This window comes from Bos indicus, chromosome 3, assembly GCF_029378745.1.
Source record: "Bos indicus isolate NIAB-ARS_2022 breed Sahiwal x Tharparkar chromosome 3, NIAB-ARS_B.indTharparkar_mat_pri_1.0, whole genome shotgun sequence".
Taxonomy (NCBI): Eukaryota; Metazoa; Chordata; class Mammalia; order Artiodactyla; family Bovidae; genus Bos; species Bos indicus.
Genome location: NC_091762.1, coordinates 113,353,833 through 113,372,836, shown reverse-complemented (window position 1 = coordinate 113,372,836; position 19,004 = coordinate 113,353,833). Strand labels below are relative to the sequence as shown.

The 19,004-nt window shown below is 44.6% G+C and overlaps 1 protein-coding gene across 7 annotated transcripts in view; it reads right to left on the bottom strand.

Annotated features, from left to right (window-relative positions):
* The window catches only part of DGKD (diacylglycerol kinase delta), a 110,219-nt gene that overhangs the window by 58,701 nt on the left and 32,514 nt on the right, over positions 1–19,004 (bottom strand). For all 7 annotated transcript variants that reach the window (XR_011565950.1, XM_070786916.1, XM_070786919.1 and 4 more), the window contains one exon: positions 18,849–18,929. Coding sequence is in view for 5 of the 7 variants with exons in the window: in XM_070786916.1 (XP_070643017.1) it covers positions 18,849–18,929 (81 nt within the window). In the remaining 2 variants the exon portion in view is untranslated. The remainder of the gene's footprint in view (positions 1–18,848; positions 18,930–19,004) is intronic.

Here is a 19,004-nt window from a genome sequence, read left to right as displayed (position 1 = left end):
TTTTTAACACTGCCTATAAAATTAACCTCATCTGAAATTCTTTGGGATTTGAATAAATCAAAATAGCTGCTAAGTGTTGGCAAGTTGAACCCTATTACTTTCCTACTAGTAGTGATGAACGGTGGTGAAGATAAAAACTAGGAAACACTTAGAGAACACTTTTTTGCCATCCCAATGATATAGATTCTATTATAGCATTACCCCTATTTCACAGATGAGAAAACTGAGTCTCAGGAGTATCTTGCCTTATGTCATAGAGCTAAAAAAGGAGAAGACCTTCATAATACACCACACAAAATACCATAAAACATTTCATCGAGAGTACTGTGGGGGAAGGAAGCTATAAATACTGACATGTAAAATCACCCCTCTCTATGTATGATCTGGTAACTCTGGCACGGTCATTTCAGGAGGGATGACGCTGTGAGTGAAGCCCACTGGATCCCTGTGCCAACAGCCATATGCTGTAGCCATATGACTAAACAGAAGGCCCAGGTCATGCTTTTCGGAAATCACATGAAATCTCAACGTGGTATTTTGCAGAGCAGCAGCCCTCTTAAACATGTATATCCTAAATGCAATTCTCATTCAATTTCTCCTGAAATTATACTGAAACCTGGAATGTCTTTTTTGTCCCATGGACCCTTCTGGCAGTCTGGAGAAGCCTATGGAGACTTCTCAGAATGTCTCTGGATGTAGAAAATGAAATACCATTGCAATGAAAATCAACTTTAATCAAATAGTCAAATCCACAGACCCCTGTGGGGAGCAAGGTCCATGAACCAAGGTAAAAAAACCTCTGCCTGCAGCACGCTGTCTTCTCTCCTCCCTCTCCCCCATCACCCAAAAGGAGTTATGGGGGTGACTGGCTGTCCAGCAGTCATCTTGGACCAGGAGAATCGATTTCTGGAGGGACCCAGATGACGCTGTGCAACCACATGCTGATCAAGGCCTGCCTCCTCTTGTGCAGGAGAATAAAACTTCACACGTTCACACCTTTCTTACTTTGACGACTTCTCTTTTAACAAGTGGATGGAGTGAGTTGAATCAGTTCAGTTCAGTTGTTCCGTCGTGTCCAACTCTTTGCGACCCCATGAATCGCAGCACTCTAGGCCTCCCTGTCCATCACCAACTCCCGGAGTTCACTCAAATTCATGTGCATCGAGTCAGTGATGCCATCCAGCCATCTCATCCTCTGTCGTCCCCTTCTCCTCCTGCCCACAATCCCTCCCAGCATCAGAGTCTTTTCCAATGAGTCAATTCTTCGCATGAGGTGGCCAAAATATTGGAGTTTCAGCTTTAGCATCATTCCTTCCAATGAACATCCAGGACTGATCTCCTTTAGGATGGACTGGTTGGATCTCCCTGCAGTCCAAGGGACTCTCAAGAGTCTTCTCCAAAACCACAGTTGAAAAGCATCAATTCTTTGGCACTCAGCTTTCTTCACAGTCCAACTCTCGCATCCATACATGACTACTGGAAAAAGCATAGCCTTGACTAGACAGACCTTTGTTGAAAAGTGGCCTCCAAAAGAATATGTCCGTGTTCTAATCTCCAGAACCTGTGACTGTGAGCTAACTTGGAAAAAAGAGTCTTTGTAAACATAATTAGGGTTCTTAGGGTGGAATCACCCTGAGTTATCTGGGTGGTCCTAACTCCAGTGACAACTGTCCTCCCAGGAGACAGAAGGGAGGACACAGTGGAAGGCGGAGAGAGTCCTGCAAAGATGGAGGGAGAGACGGGGGTGATGCCTCACTAGCCGAGGGACACCCAGAGCCGCTGGAAGCCAGACAAGGCAGGGAACAGAGTCTCCCCAAGACCACGGTCCCACCAACGCCTTGATCTCAGACTTCTGGCCTCCAGAAATACGAGAGCGTAAATTTCTGTTGTTCTAAGCCGTGTGGCAATTTGTCATAGCAGCCCCAGGAAACTAACAGAGCAGCCAAACCTACTTCTAAAATGCACCTTTATGATTTTCTAAACATTAAATACTAAGAATTAGACATATACTCCCTTTCACATATGCAGTGCTGTATATGGCGTTAAGCAGAAATAGCCCTCTAAACACGTGTATCCTAAATTTAATTCTCATTCAGCTTATACCAAAAACTCTCTTTATTTTCCATCGCCATTATTGGGCCAATCCATCTTCCTGAAATTTAAGAATAAATTAAGCGTGTCCTTCCCTTCACTCTGTTCCTACATCATGCCAACAAGCATTCCCTTCTTTCTTCCTGTCCTCTGCCCAAGCTCCATCTGCTTCCTCCAACCATCCCTCACCCCTCAGACCAGTGTGTTCTCGACTTCTCCACTGCCCTTCTCCAGGCTGTGCCGCCTGCAGAGCTCATGGTCCCAACTTTCTGCTCGTGTTTCCTCCTCCGCTAGCCCGGTCTCTGACACCAGGGTTCCCCCAGTCTGTCTGGGTTCCCCCAGTCTGTCGTCATCAAACCCAGCCCAGTCTCCTCCCTTCCTTCACTACAGGCACATGGCACGCTCGCCGGAGACTCTGCGGGTTCGGGACACAGGCAGGTTTCAGTGACGAGCCATCTAAAATAAGGTCAGCTAGGCAGAAGCTGACATACAGAAGCCCTCTTGCTCAAAAACGAACCTGTGCACCTGAACCACACCAGAATCACACGGAGCAGAGGAAGTTTTATCTTCTCAGCCTCAGGTCAGGCAACGGAGGTGAGAAAGGCCCCACAGAGGAGCGGAGGCCACCTTCAGGAACACCTGCCCCCTCTCGGGCACAGGGACTCCGCACGGAGCTGCTCCACAGGGGAGACCACAGTCGTTTTCCAAAGGTCCCTCCTGTGACCGAAGACACCTGCACTAGGATTACCCGTACCAGGAGAAACCGAAACCGCTCTACATCCCTAAACTGCAGGAGTGAGTAACACTGATCAACTATGACTCGTCTACACGATGAAACACCCACAACTAGGAGGTGGTCATCGGAGATGCTCGTCACGTGGAAGCGTTTATCTGATGAAATAATAACTGAAGCCAAAATATAAAATTACACATACGCTGACGTGTGTATAACGTATGCAAGATGCAACGTCTACCTGTGAAGAAGTCTGAAGGAGACGTGAAAGAAGAAAGCTGCTGCTGAGCTACTGCAGGATCTTTTTTTTTTCCACTTTAAATTTCCTTTAAAATCATCATTAGGACTTAAGACGGACTTCCCCGGTGGGCAGTGGCTAAGACTCTGCGCCCCCAATGCAGGGGGCCTGGGCTCGATTCCTGGTCAGAGAACTAGATCCCACAGGCTGCAACCAAGAGTTCACAAGCTGCAACTAAGAGCCAGCACAGATAGAAAGATTAAAAGAATATTTTAAAAAAATAATCAACACTTTAAGTGGCCCCGCCCCCAGGCCCGCTCATACAGCCCCTCTGCAGTAGAAGCTTCCACTCCCCAGGTAGGTGCCTGAGCTGTTTGTTTCTTCTCTCACACTGTCCTGGGCCCCCTGCTCTATGTGACACCTGTTACAGGGCACAGTCACGAGTCTGTTCACATCCAACAGCCCGGAAGCTGACTCTAAGCACAGAGAAAGCGTGTTTCCACCTCCGTCCACCCTCAGACACCCAGCAGAGTTTGCCACAAAGACCACTGAATGAAGGGAAGACAAGTCCTTCTGAAAACATGCGCCTTTTCCAATTGATTTTTATTTGATTTCAGAAATCAGGTTGCCAGGGTAAAGCCTGACTTGTCCAATTATATATCTATATTCTGCAAGGGTAAATAAAAAGTTTTCAAGCTGTCAAACCTGGCAATGCCCACACGGCAAAGGAAGCCGGCCACTCACAAAGCTGCTCACCAACCAGAGTCCAAAAGCCCCAGCTCGGGAGCCCCGAGGTCCCGTCGCTCCCACCTCCCTGTAAGTGGGTAACGGGAACCAAGGGGGGCTGGCCCACGGGACCATCTGCAATAACGGACATTTGTTCCGGGCGGCGGGGCAGGGTGGGGGTGGGGGGTTGCAAAGAACAAACAATTCCACATTCTCTCTGAGTAGAAAGGACCAAGAGACCTGCATCCCTGGCTCCGGCGTCACACAGCCGGCCTGAGCCTTGCTCGAGGACAGCAAGCTGTGAAAGGCAGCCCCGGCCTCGGGTCTAGATGCAGAGGTCGTGACCACCAGGGAGCCAGTGCTCCACTCGCCGTCACAGGACTGCGGGTCCTCAGTCCAGCTGCCCCGCAAAGTCGAGCAAAGTTTGGAAAAATCACCCACTTGTAAGTCAGCAGCAGACTCTCCGGGGAAGGTGCCCGAACTTTTTCTGAAGCTCTAAAGGGTGCTCAAGCATGGCCGCCCCGAGGGAGTGGAGGTGGCTACGTGCTCCCTCTGCCCACAATGTGAACAAGAAGGTCTCGTGGAAGAGGGTGCCCGCGCCCTACTTCTGAGGGGTGCAGTGGGTCTGCCGGGGGAGTTCAGGGAGAGGGCCACAGGCAGAGGGGCCCCAGAGACACTAGGGCAGGCAGGCGGCCATGCACAGGGTGTTCCCTGCCCACCAGAGGCAGGTCCATGCTGGGGCGAGGCTGGGAGGGACCAGAGCACCAGGCCCCCTGGACACGGCAGATAAGAAATGAGGCGGCATCAGAGGACTCACAGTGCTGTCAGAAACGGGCAGGGGATGCCTCTTTTTAATGGTGCTACATTCACATATATTCCAGTAAAACTCGTCTTTCCTCTTCAAGGTCCACTTCCGCTGCGGCCACTGCTGTGACCCTGGTGGGAATGAACAGACTGTCCCATGTCCTGGCCAGCAAGATGTGGAGTCAGCTCGATGTGGGGTCAGCTCAGAGACGCTCCACTTGAGAAACACAAGGTCACCAAACCCAAGAAAACGCTCCACAGCCGTATCGTCGACAGCAGCAACCACTTTCGTCACGTTGTGCTGACTCATCTGACCCTGCCGAAAAACACTCCACAGCCATATCGTCGACAGCAGCAACCACTTTCGTCACGTTGTGCTGACTCATCTGACCCTGCCGACACCCCCAAGCAGGTTCTGCTATCGCCCCTACTCCCCAGAAGAGGACCCCCAGGCGCGGAGCCGAGTGTGATCTGTCCGAGGTCGGCCAGCAGGTGCGAGGCTGAGCGGGCACTCGTGCCCTGCTCCCCGGGCCTCCCTGGGAGCCCGGCTCCCATGCCAGGCCCGCTGCGGGCGCTTTTGGAGATAAGGGAAGGACTGAACACAGCCCTGCCGTCTAGGGTCTCACACCTGGGGCAGAAACACAGACCCCCAACATTCAGAGTCCCCACCTCCTCCAGGACCCTGGAGTCGGGAAATCCCACATGGCACTCGATCTCCCCTGTAAATGAAGCAAACCGTAACTGCCCACGTCATAGCATGACACAGGCAGATGCCCCGGGTGCCTTCCCTGCAGCGCGGGCCCTGGCTCTCCCCTGCGAGCAGCCTCCACACCTACCCAGTCCAGACCGTGCAGGGACCCAGAGCCCCCACCCACCAGTCCTGGGACTCGGGGTACCGCTCGGGCACACCAGAGAGCCGTGGGCGGTGCTGGGGACGCGGCAGGTAGGTGGCCAGCCCCGACGGAGGTGTGGGCATGGGGAGACACCGCCCTCTCCGAGGGGGATGCCAGGTGGGGAGCCCGTGATGCCTGCGTGCCCCCGCCTGCAGTCGGCCATCCGCCTGCCCCCACGTCCACCAGCAGCTCCTGTGTCCACTTCAGACGACAGCCCTCTGTCCTACTGCCCTGAGAAAATCGTCACTAAACTGAATTCGGCTCTGACTCTGCCTCCCTCAGAGGGCCAGAGCCTCTGACAGCAGGCACAATGAAGTCGGTGTCTGAGGTGACGATTCCAAGGATGGAAGCCGCCACGCGGCCCTGGTGAGGGGCGAGCGCCTGGAGCGGCTGCAGGCAGGCACACGTCACGTGGCCGTCAGGCCGGGCAGGGCGCTCGCCACCAAGCATCCATCACTGATGGCTCAGGGCCCATCTCCCTCCATACCGTTCCTAAACCATGCAGGACAAGAGCGGTGCAGGCAACAAGCAGACCAGGGTCGAATTCCTCTGCCTGCCAGGCCCGGGTCCACATCCACCTCCCTCACCAGCCACAGAAGAGGCCGCCTGTCTGACCTCCTCACGCCCACCCTGTCCCCCCGCTTCAGCACGGCTGCAGCAGCCATGACAAAACCCACTAGCTTTACAGATCTTACTGGCTCGCAATACACGTGGCAAAGAGTCCACCACGGCCTAGAACACGCTTCGCCTCTGCCCTTGCCCGCCTTGCCACCCTCCCAGGCTCAGCTTCCCCTGGCAGGAACCGCTCTGACCCCAGACCCCTGACGCTGCTGCCCACGGCCCCCTCAGCCTCGGGTCTCCCCACGTCCCCCACGGCCACGCTCCCCCACAGGAAGGCCTCCTGACACCAGCTGCAGCCCGAGCTGTTTCCTTCTTGGCCTCTGGTCCTGACTGCCCAGCACCTGCTGCTCATCCAGGACTGTTTGGAGCATGAAGGACTCTCACTGACACCAGCGCCTGTCCACACAGGGCTCTCAGGTGAAATCAGAGGGCAAACAGAGCTGACCACCCTGGAACGACTCGCTCTGACATATAACTGTAAGCACCTACTGTGTGTCAGTGAGGGAACAGGGCCAAGCACCCTGGAGCAAGTCACTCTGACACATAACTGTGGGCACCTACTGTGTGTCAGTGAGTAAATAGGGCCGACCATCCTGGAGCAAGTCACTCTGACATGTAACTGTGGGCACCTACTGTGTGTCAGCAGTGGACAAACCAGACAAAAATCCCTTGCTCACATATGGCGTTATGTTACAGCTTTTAACAAAAGAAACAAAAGCACGTGCACTCAGAGCAGCGACTCCGGGGAGGGATGGTGGGGGCGGGGGCGGGGTGAGGCCAGAGTCTCCCAGTGCCCCACTGCTTTGGTTTGTTTCTGTTGCTTTCCAAAACTTCAAATGACTTCAAAGGAGGTGGTGACATTCCATCAAATGTTTATGAAAACAGAACCCAGGTAGAACCCAATGGTGGAACACTGACTTGAAGAAAAAAGGAAACAAAAGCACTAAACTCTAACTGCCCCACAACTCCTGGAACGCTCCACAGCTCCAGGCTACTGCAGGAAGATTATAAAAGAAGCCATCCAGGACTTGAAGACAACTAAAATCACTTGAGAGAGATCAGAGATGGGTAGATCAGGGAGGGGGGACATCTGAAGTCAATGAAAACATCTGGATATCCAAAAGCAGATGCAGGTGCTCAAAGGGCACTCTCTCCCCGCAGCACGACAAAGACGAAGTTAGACAGAAAGCGCTTTAAAATACTTTCTCTATCAAACAAGAATAAGTCAAGATAAAAACGAAGTAAAAAGAACAGAAAAGCTATGCTGGAACAGGGGTGAAGATCACACGTAGAAGCACTAAGAAATGCAATTAAATTTGTATCAAATTATACAATTTGATACATAGAATTAGAGAAAACAAATTAAAACAACGCAGAAAAGCATGACAGACACGGAAGATGAAGCGCATACACACGCACCCCTGCACGACCCCGAGGCCCCTGGTCCCTGCTGGACCCTGCAACTCATTTACCCAGCCTGCTGCTTGGAGGTGGAGCGCTTGACACCTCAGCCATCTCGCCCTGGGCCAAGCTGAGGGCACCCATGTCGCTGCTCACTCTCCACCCCCTATCCTCTGAACCAGAGGCCTGTCCTTCCTCTTCCTCTTCCACCTGGCAGCCAGAGCAAATCATTCCAATACTGCAAATCTGGGACTCTTGCCAAGAGGAACTATTCAAAGGACAGGCTGAAGGACTATGTCTCAAACCCATTCCGCACCTGTGGTCTCTCTCCCTCAGGCCTCAGCAGGCCGCACTGCTCTTCCTTCACCTCTCCGTGCAGTCTGAACCGCAGCCCCCACCGCACGACCTTCGCACATGCTAGGCCCTGGACCTAATCCATTCCAAAGCACCTACAGGCACAAGTCATTCACACGAGCACAAACTCACACACTCTGTTCAGTTGACTTTCCACTCATCACTCTTCAAGTCTCAGTTAAAACATCACCTCCTCAGGGGCAGTCTTCCCCACCGTTCTGCCAGACCAGCGGGGACCCGGCTTATCATACTTCCCACGCAGCCTTACTTCCATACGTGCTGCCAGTCTCGGCCTGTAATTAGACCTCACTGTGAGTCACTGAGCCCCCTTGAATACAAGCTTGGGGACACAGCCCTTCTCCATTTCTGCTTACCACTGGAATCTGTCACTGAGCACGGTATGTGGTCCCAGGGACCCTGCAAAGAACGACGTTGAAACAGTGAACGAATGAACGTGCAGAACTCCCAAAGAACAAGACAAAGCACATGGACCAGAAGTACAGAGAAAAGACCATTTTTCAAAGTTGGAAAACCAAAAACAGAGCCTGGAAACCAGCAGGTTCTACATATCAAGACAAATTGGTGAGCAAAAAGCAATATTGCTCAAGACAAAAAGAGAATCCTACAAGATTTCAAACAGAAAGGTACAGATATCTTCAAAGATGGAAACAACATGAAGGCTAGTTTCCAATGCCTCCCCTGCAACACCAGCAACAGAGAACAGTGTGCTGTTGGGAGGCATCCGATGAGAAATACTGTGTTCTGGCTCCTTGGTGGAAAGCAGAGCCCTTTCCATTATTTTACTTCCTTGCTCTTCAGTCCTTTCTCAATTTCTTGGTTTGAAAGGAACAACTGAGTAACTGGGGAAACAAGCACTGAGCAGCGCGCACCGTGTGGCTCAACACTCTGTCTGACACAAAGCCTGACCAAAAAATGATGCCACCATTGTGGGCTGGCCATAACCAGAGACATCATGAGAAAACCTGTGTGCTGTGAATGTGTAAAAAATAAAAAGGAAAACTTCAGCACAAATCATTACCAAAAACAAAGGTAAATGGTGCACATACCACTCACAAAAATGCAAAACAGAAGAGAGGTACCAAGAAAGCATTAACTCACAACACAGCCAGGCACGAAAACACAGCAGTCAGACGTGCAAAGCCCTGACAACCAGAAAATGCCTGATGCTCACCACTGCTAGCAGACTGTTCCACACTGAACTAAAACAAATCCCAACAATCTACTGTCTACAAGGATTAAATCTAAAATAACCCGGAAATATAAAGGTGACAGTAAGGGTGGAAGAGGGAAGCAAGTATGTCAATTAAATTGTGAACAAAGGAGAGAAAGCATGGCAGTGTCAGACAGAGAACAGGTCACGGCAAAGATTAATCACTATAAAAAAAGATACGACTTTATTAATAGATGACTACTCAGTAATGAGGATATGAACGTTTACTTACGTGCTTAAAAGAACTTCAAAAATAGAGCAGGTGAGAACTGTTAGAAATATGAGAACAAAAGGATGAATGTAACTGTCCTGAAAGAGATGAGCTCCTCATTATCAGTCTGTGGGAGATCAAGTGATAAAAGTAAGGTCCTAGGAAGACTGAGCAACAAATTTCCTAAGTTGCAATAAAGACCAAATTTTAGTCCCTATACTAAATATATTATCTTTCAGGTAAATGGGATCTAACATTTCTCACATTTCATAATGAGTGATCTTTTCTTTTTTAATTGAGGTACAGCTGATGTACAATATTACATAAGTTTCAGGTATACAACACCGTGATTCACAACTTTTGAAGGTTATACTCCATTTACAGTTATTATGAAACATCGGCCATACACTTTGTGTTGTTTGTATACAGTGAGTGACCCTAATGTCAGACACTAATAAATACCATGCCGTGCCAAGACACAGAAAAAAACAAACTAGTGCCAAGTGCCGGTTCTCGAGCGGAAGCCAGAGAGGCGGAGAAGCTGAGGAGAGCTTGTGAACAACGCCACAGGGCTGGCGGAGATGAGGGAATTCAGAGGCCAACGGAGAAGGAATAAATGCCAAGACTCCTAGGGACTAACCCACAGAAGCAGAGCAAGTGAAGACCGATCGGTCAGCCAGAAAAAGTGAAGCCCACCTTCAAATCCGATCGACCACAAACTGGATTTAAGATGACCTGCTGCTCCTGTGCCCACCAGCCAGAAGCAGAGGATTAATAAATCCGCTCTTTGGGAAGAGACCATCATCCTGAGCCTAAACCTGTCTTCACTTTTCAGACAATGTCTGTCAACCAAGATTGACAGGTATTCCAGGAAGAAACACTAAAGGAACAAAAGCAAGAAAAAAGCCAGGCAATGAAAAAAAAGACCAGAGTGGAACCAGACGTTTTGAGTTTTCAGGCATGGACTTTGAAATATGCTTAATATTTTCAATGAAATTAAGGACAAGATCGAGGAGAGGGTTTTGGCATGGAACTTGAGCCCTTTATTAAAAAATCAACTGAAAATTCTAGAGCTGAAAGAAAATAAGTGGAATTAAAAACTCAACAGACAGATTCAACAACAGACAAGAAACACCTAAGAACACAGAAGAAAGATAATAAAACATCTAGAATGAGGAAAACAGAAAATATTTTTTAAAGAGTACAAGAAACATAGAAGTCAGGGGAAAGATGTAACAAAAAAGTCCCAGAAATAAGAGGAAAAAATAATGGGTAGGAGGCAACACTTGAAGAGCTAATAACCAAGACTTCCCCAAAACTGACAAGAGAAGGGAAACACAGCTACAGATTTTAGAACTGCCAGGAACACTAAGCAAGATAAATACAGAGAACCATGCCTGGAAAAATCATAGTAAAACAGCACAGTGCCAAAGGAAAAGAAAAATCTTAAAAATAGTTGGAGGGGGAGGGGAAGAGATACATTATCATGCGAGGGAAAACAACAGGACAAGTTATTACTTTTACTAAAAATAATAGAAGCTACAGTACAACAGAATGACATTTTTAGACTCCTGAAAGAAAATGACTGCCATGCTAGAACTGTATAACAAGCAAAAACATCCTTCAGAAAGATGAAATAAACAAAACAAAAATAGAAACCAAGACCAAAGGAATATTAAAGAGAATTTTTCACAGAAGGACTATTACCCCATACGGATCACAGAAATACAGAAAGAAATGAATGGCAACAGAAAAGGCAATGTTCACTGCAAACCTAAGTGACTGCTGACTGTACAATAATGTCCTGTGAAATTTCAAATATATGTAAAATTAAGATATATGACAAACCGCAGAGAGGTGAGAGGCAACTACAGAGAAGCTTCCTTTTAAGTACCAGAAATTAAATTTCAAGAGCAAAGAAGAGTGTGCGTGTTTAGTTGCTCAGTCATGTCTAACTCTGCGACTTTATGGACTGTGGCCCGCCAGGATCCTCTGTCTATGGGATTCTCCAGGCAAGAATACTGGAGTGGGTTGCCATTTTCTGCTCCAGGGGATCGTCCAGACCCAGGGATTGAACCGGCATCTCTTGCATCTCCTGCACTGCAGGCAGATTCTTTACCTCTGAGCCACTGGCTTCCCTTAATGAAGAGTATCGAGTTCAAAGACTCTAAGATCCCTGCATTGTCTGGGAAGCACTAATCTGGATGGGAGGTTAATAAGTCAAGGACATATTTTACAATCTGCAAAATAATATCACTAAAATATGTATATGAAATAAGAGAGGGGAGAAAATGAAATAATTCATCCATTTTAGAAAGAAAGATACAAAAAATATAAAATGTGAGACAAAGAGAAAACAAGTAATAATACATGGGATTTGTACCCCAATACAAGAGTACCTAAAACTAAGTATAGATTAAACATAAACCAATGGAAGACATCACCCAATTAAATAATCCAACAGGGAATTAAAAAACCCACACAACTGTATGCTGCTTACAACCTTAAATATAAACAAAAAAAGGTTTAAACTGAAAAGATGGAAAATTCTGCCATTACTTAGGATACAACTAGTAACTGAAATAAAGGTATTGCAGCTAAAGCAACATCAAAGTAAACTTTAAGGCAAAAAACATAAAGGGGTCAATCTAGTAAGAATATAAAATAATCTTAAATTTGTATGCATTTAATAACAAGCCTGCAAATATATAAAGAAAAAATTAACAGGATGAAAGCAAAAACCAGGTAAGTCCAAAACCACAGAGAAGATTTTAATAAATCTCACTCAATAACTCAAGGACTAGCCGAAAAGCAAGTCAGAAGGTTATAAAAGATTTGAGGAAAATGATTAAATTTTTGTCCTAATCAACGTACAAGAACTACTGAGTGTAAATTCTGTTCAAATGCACATGGAACATTTGAGGAAACACATACACAGGTCAGCAGCAGACACAAAAGAATGTGAGTCCATTTACACCAACCATCTGAGACAGTCGGCACAAATCCAGCGTATCACATGCAGGACGGTGGTTCCTCTGGAGGGGGCTAGGGGACAGCTGGGCAAGATCACTTAGGGGAGCTTCCCGGGGCCTAGACACATTCCACCACTGAATCTGGGTAGTGGCTACAGATGAAGCTCTGCCCACTCACTTGTGCACTTTTTAGCTGGGAAGTCATATTTCAATTTTTAAAATTATCTACAATATACAAACTCAGTAAAGCAGAAATGCTGCTTTGACAAACTCCTTTGAAGAATTAGAGTAGTTAAAATATACCTTCAAAACAAATCTGTAAATTTTGTGATAAGGCTGGAAATAATTTCTAAATTATCTCATGTTAGATAATGCAAAGAAAAGAAGTATAAGGGGAAAACGAGAAACATTTTTCCCTGACAACTTCTGCCTATTACTAGTGTATGAAACCTAGTTTTAAAATGGGGGAGGAGGGTAGGAGGGAAGCTAAACCAAGCATAGCCAATGAGGGCAAACTTAGAGAAAGAGAAAGGGGTAACGTTGAACCCCCCCAAATACAGAGCTGACTATCCAAAAGCACACACAGAATCAGCTCATAAAGAAATTCACACACATGGCCAAAGACTGTGAGAGACATTCGACTTCACTTTGATAATCAAAGAAATAAAACAAATTCCCATTTTTATCAAAGTGGCATAGATATTATAAAATTTTAACAAATGGCATTTGTTGAAAGGATAGAAACCACTTCATGAAGTTCAACTCATACAAGTTCTAAAGGCCTTTTGGCCATAATATACCGAAAGCCTTTTAGTTTTCATAGATTAACATTAGCATGTTTAATTATCGAAAACATTTCATGCTACTGCAGAGGCTGGGATATGAAGCTAGCAAATCCCCTTTCTTCATGCTGCCATTATGCTCTCTGGCCTTCTAAGGGGTGATCCCACTTGAAGGTGAGAACGCAGAGGACTCTGTCTACTCCCCATCTTCTGAGATTTCCCGTGGCCACAGCTCCACTTTATCAAGAACCTAAAGGCACATCTGTGTCTCTAGCTGCATCCCAACTTCACTTGTTCTTAAAAAGAAGGCAAGCAGACCCCTTTCCAGCTGCAAAAGTCTCCTTGCTCCCATTTCTTCCACCAAACCTGAATAAAAATCTCTGTTGTTGTTTAATTGCTAAGTCATGTCCCACTCTGTGTGACCCCTTAGACTGCAGCCCGCCAGGCTCCTCGGTCCATGGCATTTCCCAGGCAAGAGTACAGGAGGGGTTTGCCATTTCCTTCCCCAGGGGATCTTCCCCATCCAGAGATCGACACCACCCCCGGCCCTGTCTCCTGCATTGGCAGGTAGGTTCTTTACCACTGAACCACCAGGAAAGAAAACTCTCTACTCTCCCCCAAATATTTCCTTCCATCTCCCCTGGAAGACTCTTGTCCCTCAGGTCCTTATGTCTTTATGAGACAATTCTTTGGCCATTTTAGGGGAAAATTAAAATGGAGTCTTTGTTAATGTGGAGCAAAATTTACTCATTCTTTGCCAGATACAAAAGGTTCCCATCTGTTGGCTGATTCATGATAACAGCGACTTTCACTGCCGAATTGTTTGTATCAGGCACGCAATTTTAGTTGAAGTTGTGGAATTCGGAAATTACTACTGGAATAGCTGGAAAACCAAATGAGATATTCCAGGAACTGAAGTAGCTTCTGGGCAAATACATTCATTCATTCTGCATTCACTTCCGCAAGCACATGGCACCAGGCACTGGCAAAGTCTGAGGCCAGGCCCTGCCTTCTAGGCCCTGCACGCAGATTCCTACAGGGTGCTGAATGGGAAGGGACAGGTTCAGAGTTCAGGCAGGAAATGCTGCAGAAGTCAGAAGTGGGGGAGTGCCCAGAACCTACCAGCTCTCTATGGAAGCATGCCTTGGGGAACTGGGCACCAGTCAAGTGGCTCCAAACACTCCACCATGTATCCCCAAATTCCAGACGCCCTCACAGGTTACTAAGGGCTGGGGCGGGGGTGGGGGGGGTGTCTCCTTATCTTGGAGTATTTCTGGGGAGCCTCACTATTAAGCTTTAATGTCCTTTCAGCACATGCTCAGATGAAAAGCTAGTTTTTACAGCACTCACAAAATCTAAAGTAAATGTGAAAGAAACAGTGCCTCTGCCCCGAGGGCTGGGAATCATCCACGACTGCCCCCACAGAATGAGCTCGACATCTGGGAGTCAACTATTCAGCACCCTGAACACGTGTTCCCATAGAGACAGGGTATAAACCAAGGTTCATTCTCCAACCAGGCTGACAAAGTTCCACAGGAATTCACATCGTACCAGAGCACAGTGCCATATTATTTTTATGGAGACATAATTCCTGTACAACTCAGCCTTTTACAGTATACAGCTCAGTGGTTTTCAGCATATTCATAAAGTTGTGCAACCATCACCACTATCTAATTTTAGAACATTCTGACACACACCCCCAACTAAAATCCGGTACCCATTAGCACTCCTCTGTCCAACAGCCCCTGGCCACCACTAATCTACTGTCTCTATAGATTTGACTATTGTGCATTTCATGTATATCGGATCATAAAATATGTGGTCTTTTGTGTCTGGCTTTTATACAGTATATTCTCAAGGCCCATCCAAGCTGTAACATGTATCAGTACCTCATTTACTTTTCAAAAGCCTAAAAGTTCACACTTTTTACCTCAAACAGGATTATACTTCTAAGAACTTAAGCTATGGAAATAACCAGAAATATACAAAAGGACCTATGTATAAGTGTACATTACAGTGCTATTTAATAGGAAAAAAATACAATATAGGGACTGCTTAAACTTATACATTCAAATAAGATGGAATACTATGCAACATTAATAAGCAAGACTTTGAAGGATATCATAAGAAAAGCTCATTATTAAGTGAAGAAAGTAGGTTAAAAACTAAAACCCAGTTGGTGGGAATGACACCAATTAATATATATTATTAGGTATCTTTGGGTAATAGGAATATAGATGGTTTAAACTTCCTACTTAAAAATTTTCTTCAATAACTTGACCAAAAAAGCAATTAATCTTTAATAACATTTTTCTACTGGAAGAAAAAACAACTTTTAGAATATTGCAATGTGAACAGAAATACACTCAGAGTTAAATGCAGTCCCTAATGTTTTTTAATTATTGATATATATGAAAGTAAGAAGAGTCAATTAATAAGTTATTTTTAAAAGTGAAAAGCAGAAAAGACAATAAATATAAACACAGAAACTGAATTAGGTAATAAAAAATGAATTGTTGAATAACCTAAGAACCAGTTCTCTCTTTTTGAGAACCAGTTCTCTTAAAAGCAAAAAGAAAAAATGGGACCCAATCAAACCTAAACCTACAAGTTTTTTCACAGCAAAGAAAATCATAAACAAAATGAAAAGACAACCTACAGACTAGAAGAAAATATCTGCAAATGATACAACTGACAGGGGCTTAATCTCCAAAATACACAAACAGCTCATACAACTCAGTGACAAAAAACAAGCAACCCAACTGAAAAATGGTTAGAAGACCTAAATTGACATTTCTCCCAGAAGACATACAGATGTTCAACAGGGACACTAAAAGATGCTCAAAATCACTAATTACTAGAGAAATGCAAATCAAAACTACAATAAGGTACTACCTCACACCGGTCAGAATGCCCAGCATCTAAGGGTCTACAAATGATAAATGCTGGAGAGGCTGTGGAGAAAAGAGAACTGCTGGGAGCAGTGGAAACTGATGCGGCCACTATGGCGAACATTATGAAGGTTCCTTAAAAACTGAAAGTAGTTTCCATACGATCCGGCAATCCCACTACTGGGTATCAATCTGAAAAGACTAAAAAACTGTAATTTGAAAAGAAACATGCACCCCAATGTTCGAAGCAGCACTATTTACAATAGCCAAGACAAAGAAGTAAACTAAATGTCCAACAGATGAATGGATAAAGAAGTTGAGGTGTTCCATTGCATAACAATGGAGTATTACTTGGCCAAAAAAATTGGAATAATGCCATTTGCAGCAACGTGGATGGACCTAGAGATTATCATGTAAGTGAAGTAAGTCAGAAAGAGAAAAACAAGTATAGTGTGATATTGCTTATATGTAGAATCTAAAATACGACATAAATGAACATACCTACTAAACAGAAACAGACTCACATACATGGAGACCAGACTTGTGGTTGCCAAGGGGCGGGCGTGGTGGAAGAGGGATGGATTAGGAGTTGGGATTAGCAGATGCAAACTATTATATATAAAATGAATAAACAGCAAGGTCCTATTATATAGCACAGGAAACTACATTCAATATCCTGTAATAAACCATAATGTAAAAGAATATGAAAAACATATATATCTATGTATAACTGAATCACTCTGCTGTACAGAATAATTATAAATCAACTTTATTCAAATACAATCCTTTTCAAAGTGAATAATGACAAAAAAAAACAAAAGCTGAGCAAGTAAAATGAGAAGTGCGAAAGGGAGCAACATAATGTTGTAAAGCAATTATCCTTCAAATAAAAATAAATTGAAAAAAAAAAGAAATGTGAAAGGGGACTCAACCAGAGACATATGTTTAAAGTGCAAATACATATTACTAAATTAAAAGGTGTGGAGTAAGTGGGAAAGTAAATAACAAAAATGGACTAAAGAAGTTAAAAAGTTCCTATGATCAAAAATAAACCTTTTAGGTTTATTCAGAGTCTTATTATCTCCCTGAAAACTAAGTTCTCTCAAATTTTCAAGAAATTCTAAAACCATAAAAATGTTCCAGAGCACAAAAAATCATGGAAAGTTACTAAATGAATTACTTGCACTCTGAAATCAAAACACAACAAAGGATACCTCCTACCCAAAGAATTAAGCACTCACATGCTTTCATAAAATTCTAAATCCAAAATTAGGTTGTACTATTCAACATTATCAGGAACAATTTACTATTAAGAACTGTACAAAGCGGCTTCCCTGGTGCTCCCAATGCAGGGGCCCGGGTTCAATCCTTGGTCAAGGAATTAGATCCCACATGCCACAGCTAAGACCCAGCACAGCTAAAAAAAAAAAAAGAAAAACCTCAAAGAAGTGTACAAATACTCAAACCCAAACTGATCATCTATAATAAATTATTGTTTAAAACACTCCAGTGAAATTCAACACCTATTCCTATTAAACACTCTAAAAGCCACAAATCAAAGAATAATTCATTTACATAGTTTAAAACGTCTCTCCCCAGCCAGTAAGTAAACAATAGACCAAATAAAATAAGGACTAAAATAAAAGAGGCCATCAGGCAAGTCTGACTAGTTCAATAAGCCACAAAGGAAAACCAAGAGCAGTTAATTACACCAAAATAAAATAAGTAGAAGTTTAAATGGAGGAAGGAATATCCCATTTGGAGCAACAACTTAATCAATCCATAAACAAATAAATAAAATAAAACCTGAAAGTAGCTGAAACTAACATTAACTCAAAATGTTGGATCTAAACACGAAGAAAATTATCCACCTTGACTGAGTTACAAAAGAATTTTTAAAAATTGGAAAGGAAAAAAAAAAAAGAAAAAATTGGGAAGCATACTGTATTTCTAGATAAAATTACTTAGTAACATGAAGAAAAATATTGTAAAATACTCTATTCCTGTTATTAATATTAGAGTCATACCTTACACAGTAGGTTCTAAAGTCATCCCCTGAAGCCAAAATTGTAAAGTCATACAAGAAATGCTGTATAGACATTAAAAAATATGATGAACATTTAAAGCAATCAACACGGGAAGTGATCACCATAAATTGTCAAGAGAAAAAAAAAATCAAACAGCTGTTTCATCAAAAGGATCACTGTCATCTCATGCTATATGCTGCTCAAGAGACAGACATTTAGACGTAAAGATAATCACTCTAACGTGAGCAGCTGGGCTGCTGAGGTCACATGATTTTATGCATTTAGAACTTTTGCACAAAGTACAACATAATTTCTATACATGGGGGTGGTAGGGTTAAGTTTTAAAAAGAAAACAGGTATACTAAAATATTAACATTCTGTTTTGAGGTGGCTAAATTACAGTTATTTTCTAATTGCTTCCACATTCTTTTCTGTATTTCCAAATTTTCTACAACGATCATGAAAAACAGTTCTCTGTGTACAACTGTTAAAGAAATATCAACATTCTATTTTGAGGTGGCTAAATTACGGTTATTTTCTAATTGCTTCCACATTCTTTCCTGTGTTCCCAAATTTTCTACAGCAATCCTGAAAAATGAATCTCCGTGTAAAACAGTTACAGAAACGCAAACTGCAACGTGTTTAAACAATTCGTTGGGACCCTCTCGTTCTTTTGTGCTTACATGTGCCAAATTCTCGGTTTTTCTCCAGCCTCTGTACAATTTTGAACCTTGAACTCAAAATTTATCAGGAACTGCTCCAAGCAGAGGGCAAAGGATGAAAAGTCTGAACTGCTCACACACACCCGTTCAAATTAAACAGGAAAACCACACGTGGCAGAGGAATCGAGAGGGGTGTCGTCCACAGACTCACCGTGAAGCTGTTGTTGACGTTCTTGGTGCTGGATTCAGCCACGCTGGCGTCGGTCAGGTCCACCTCATCAAATATGATCGACTGGAAAAACACAGGGGCCACAGTCAGAGGGGGCGAAGGCACACCCGGCCCCGGACTGCCCACCACTCTCCCTCG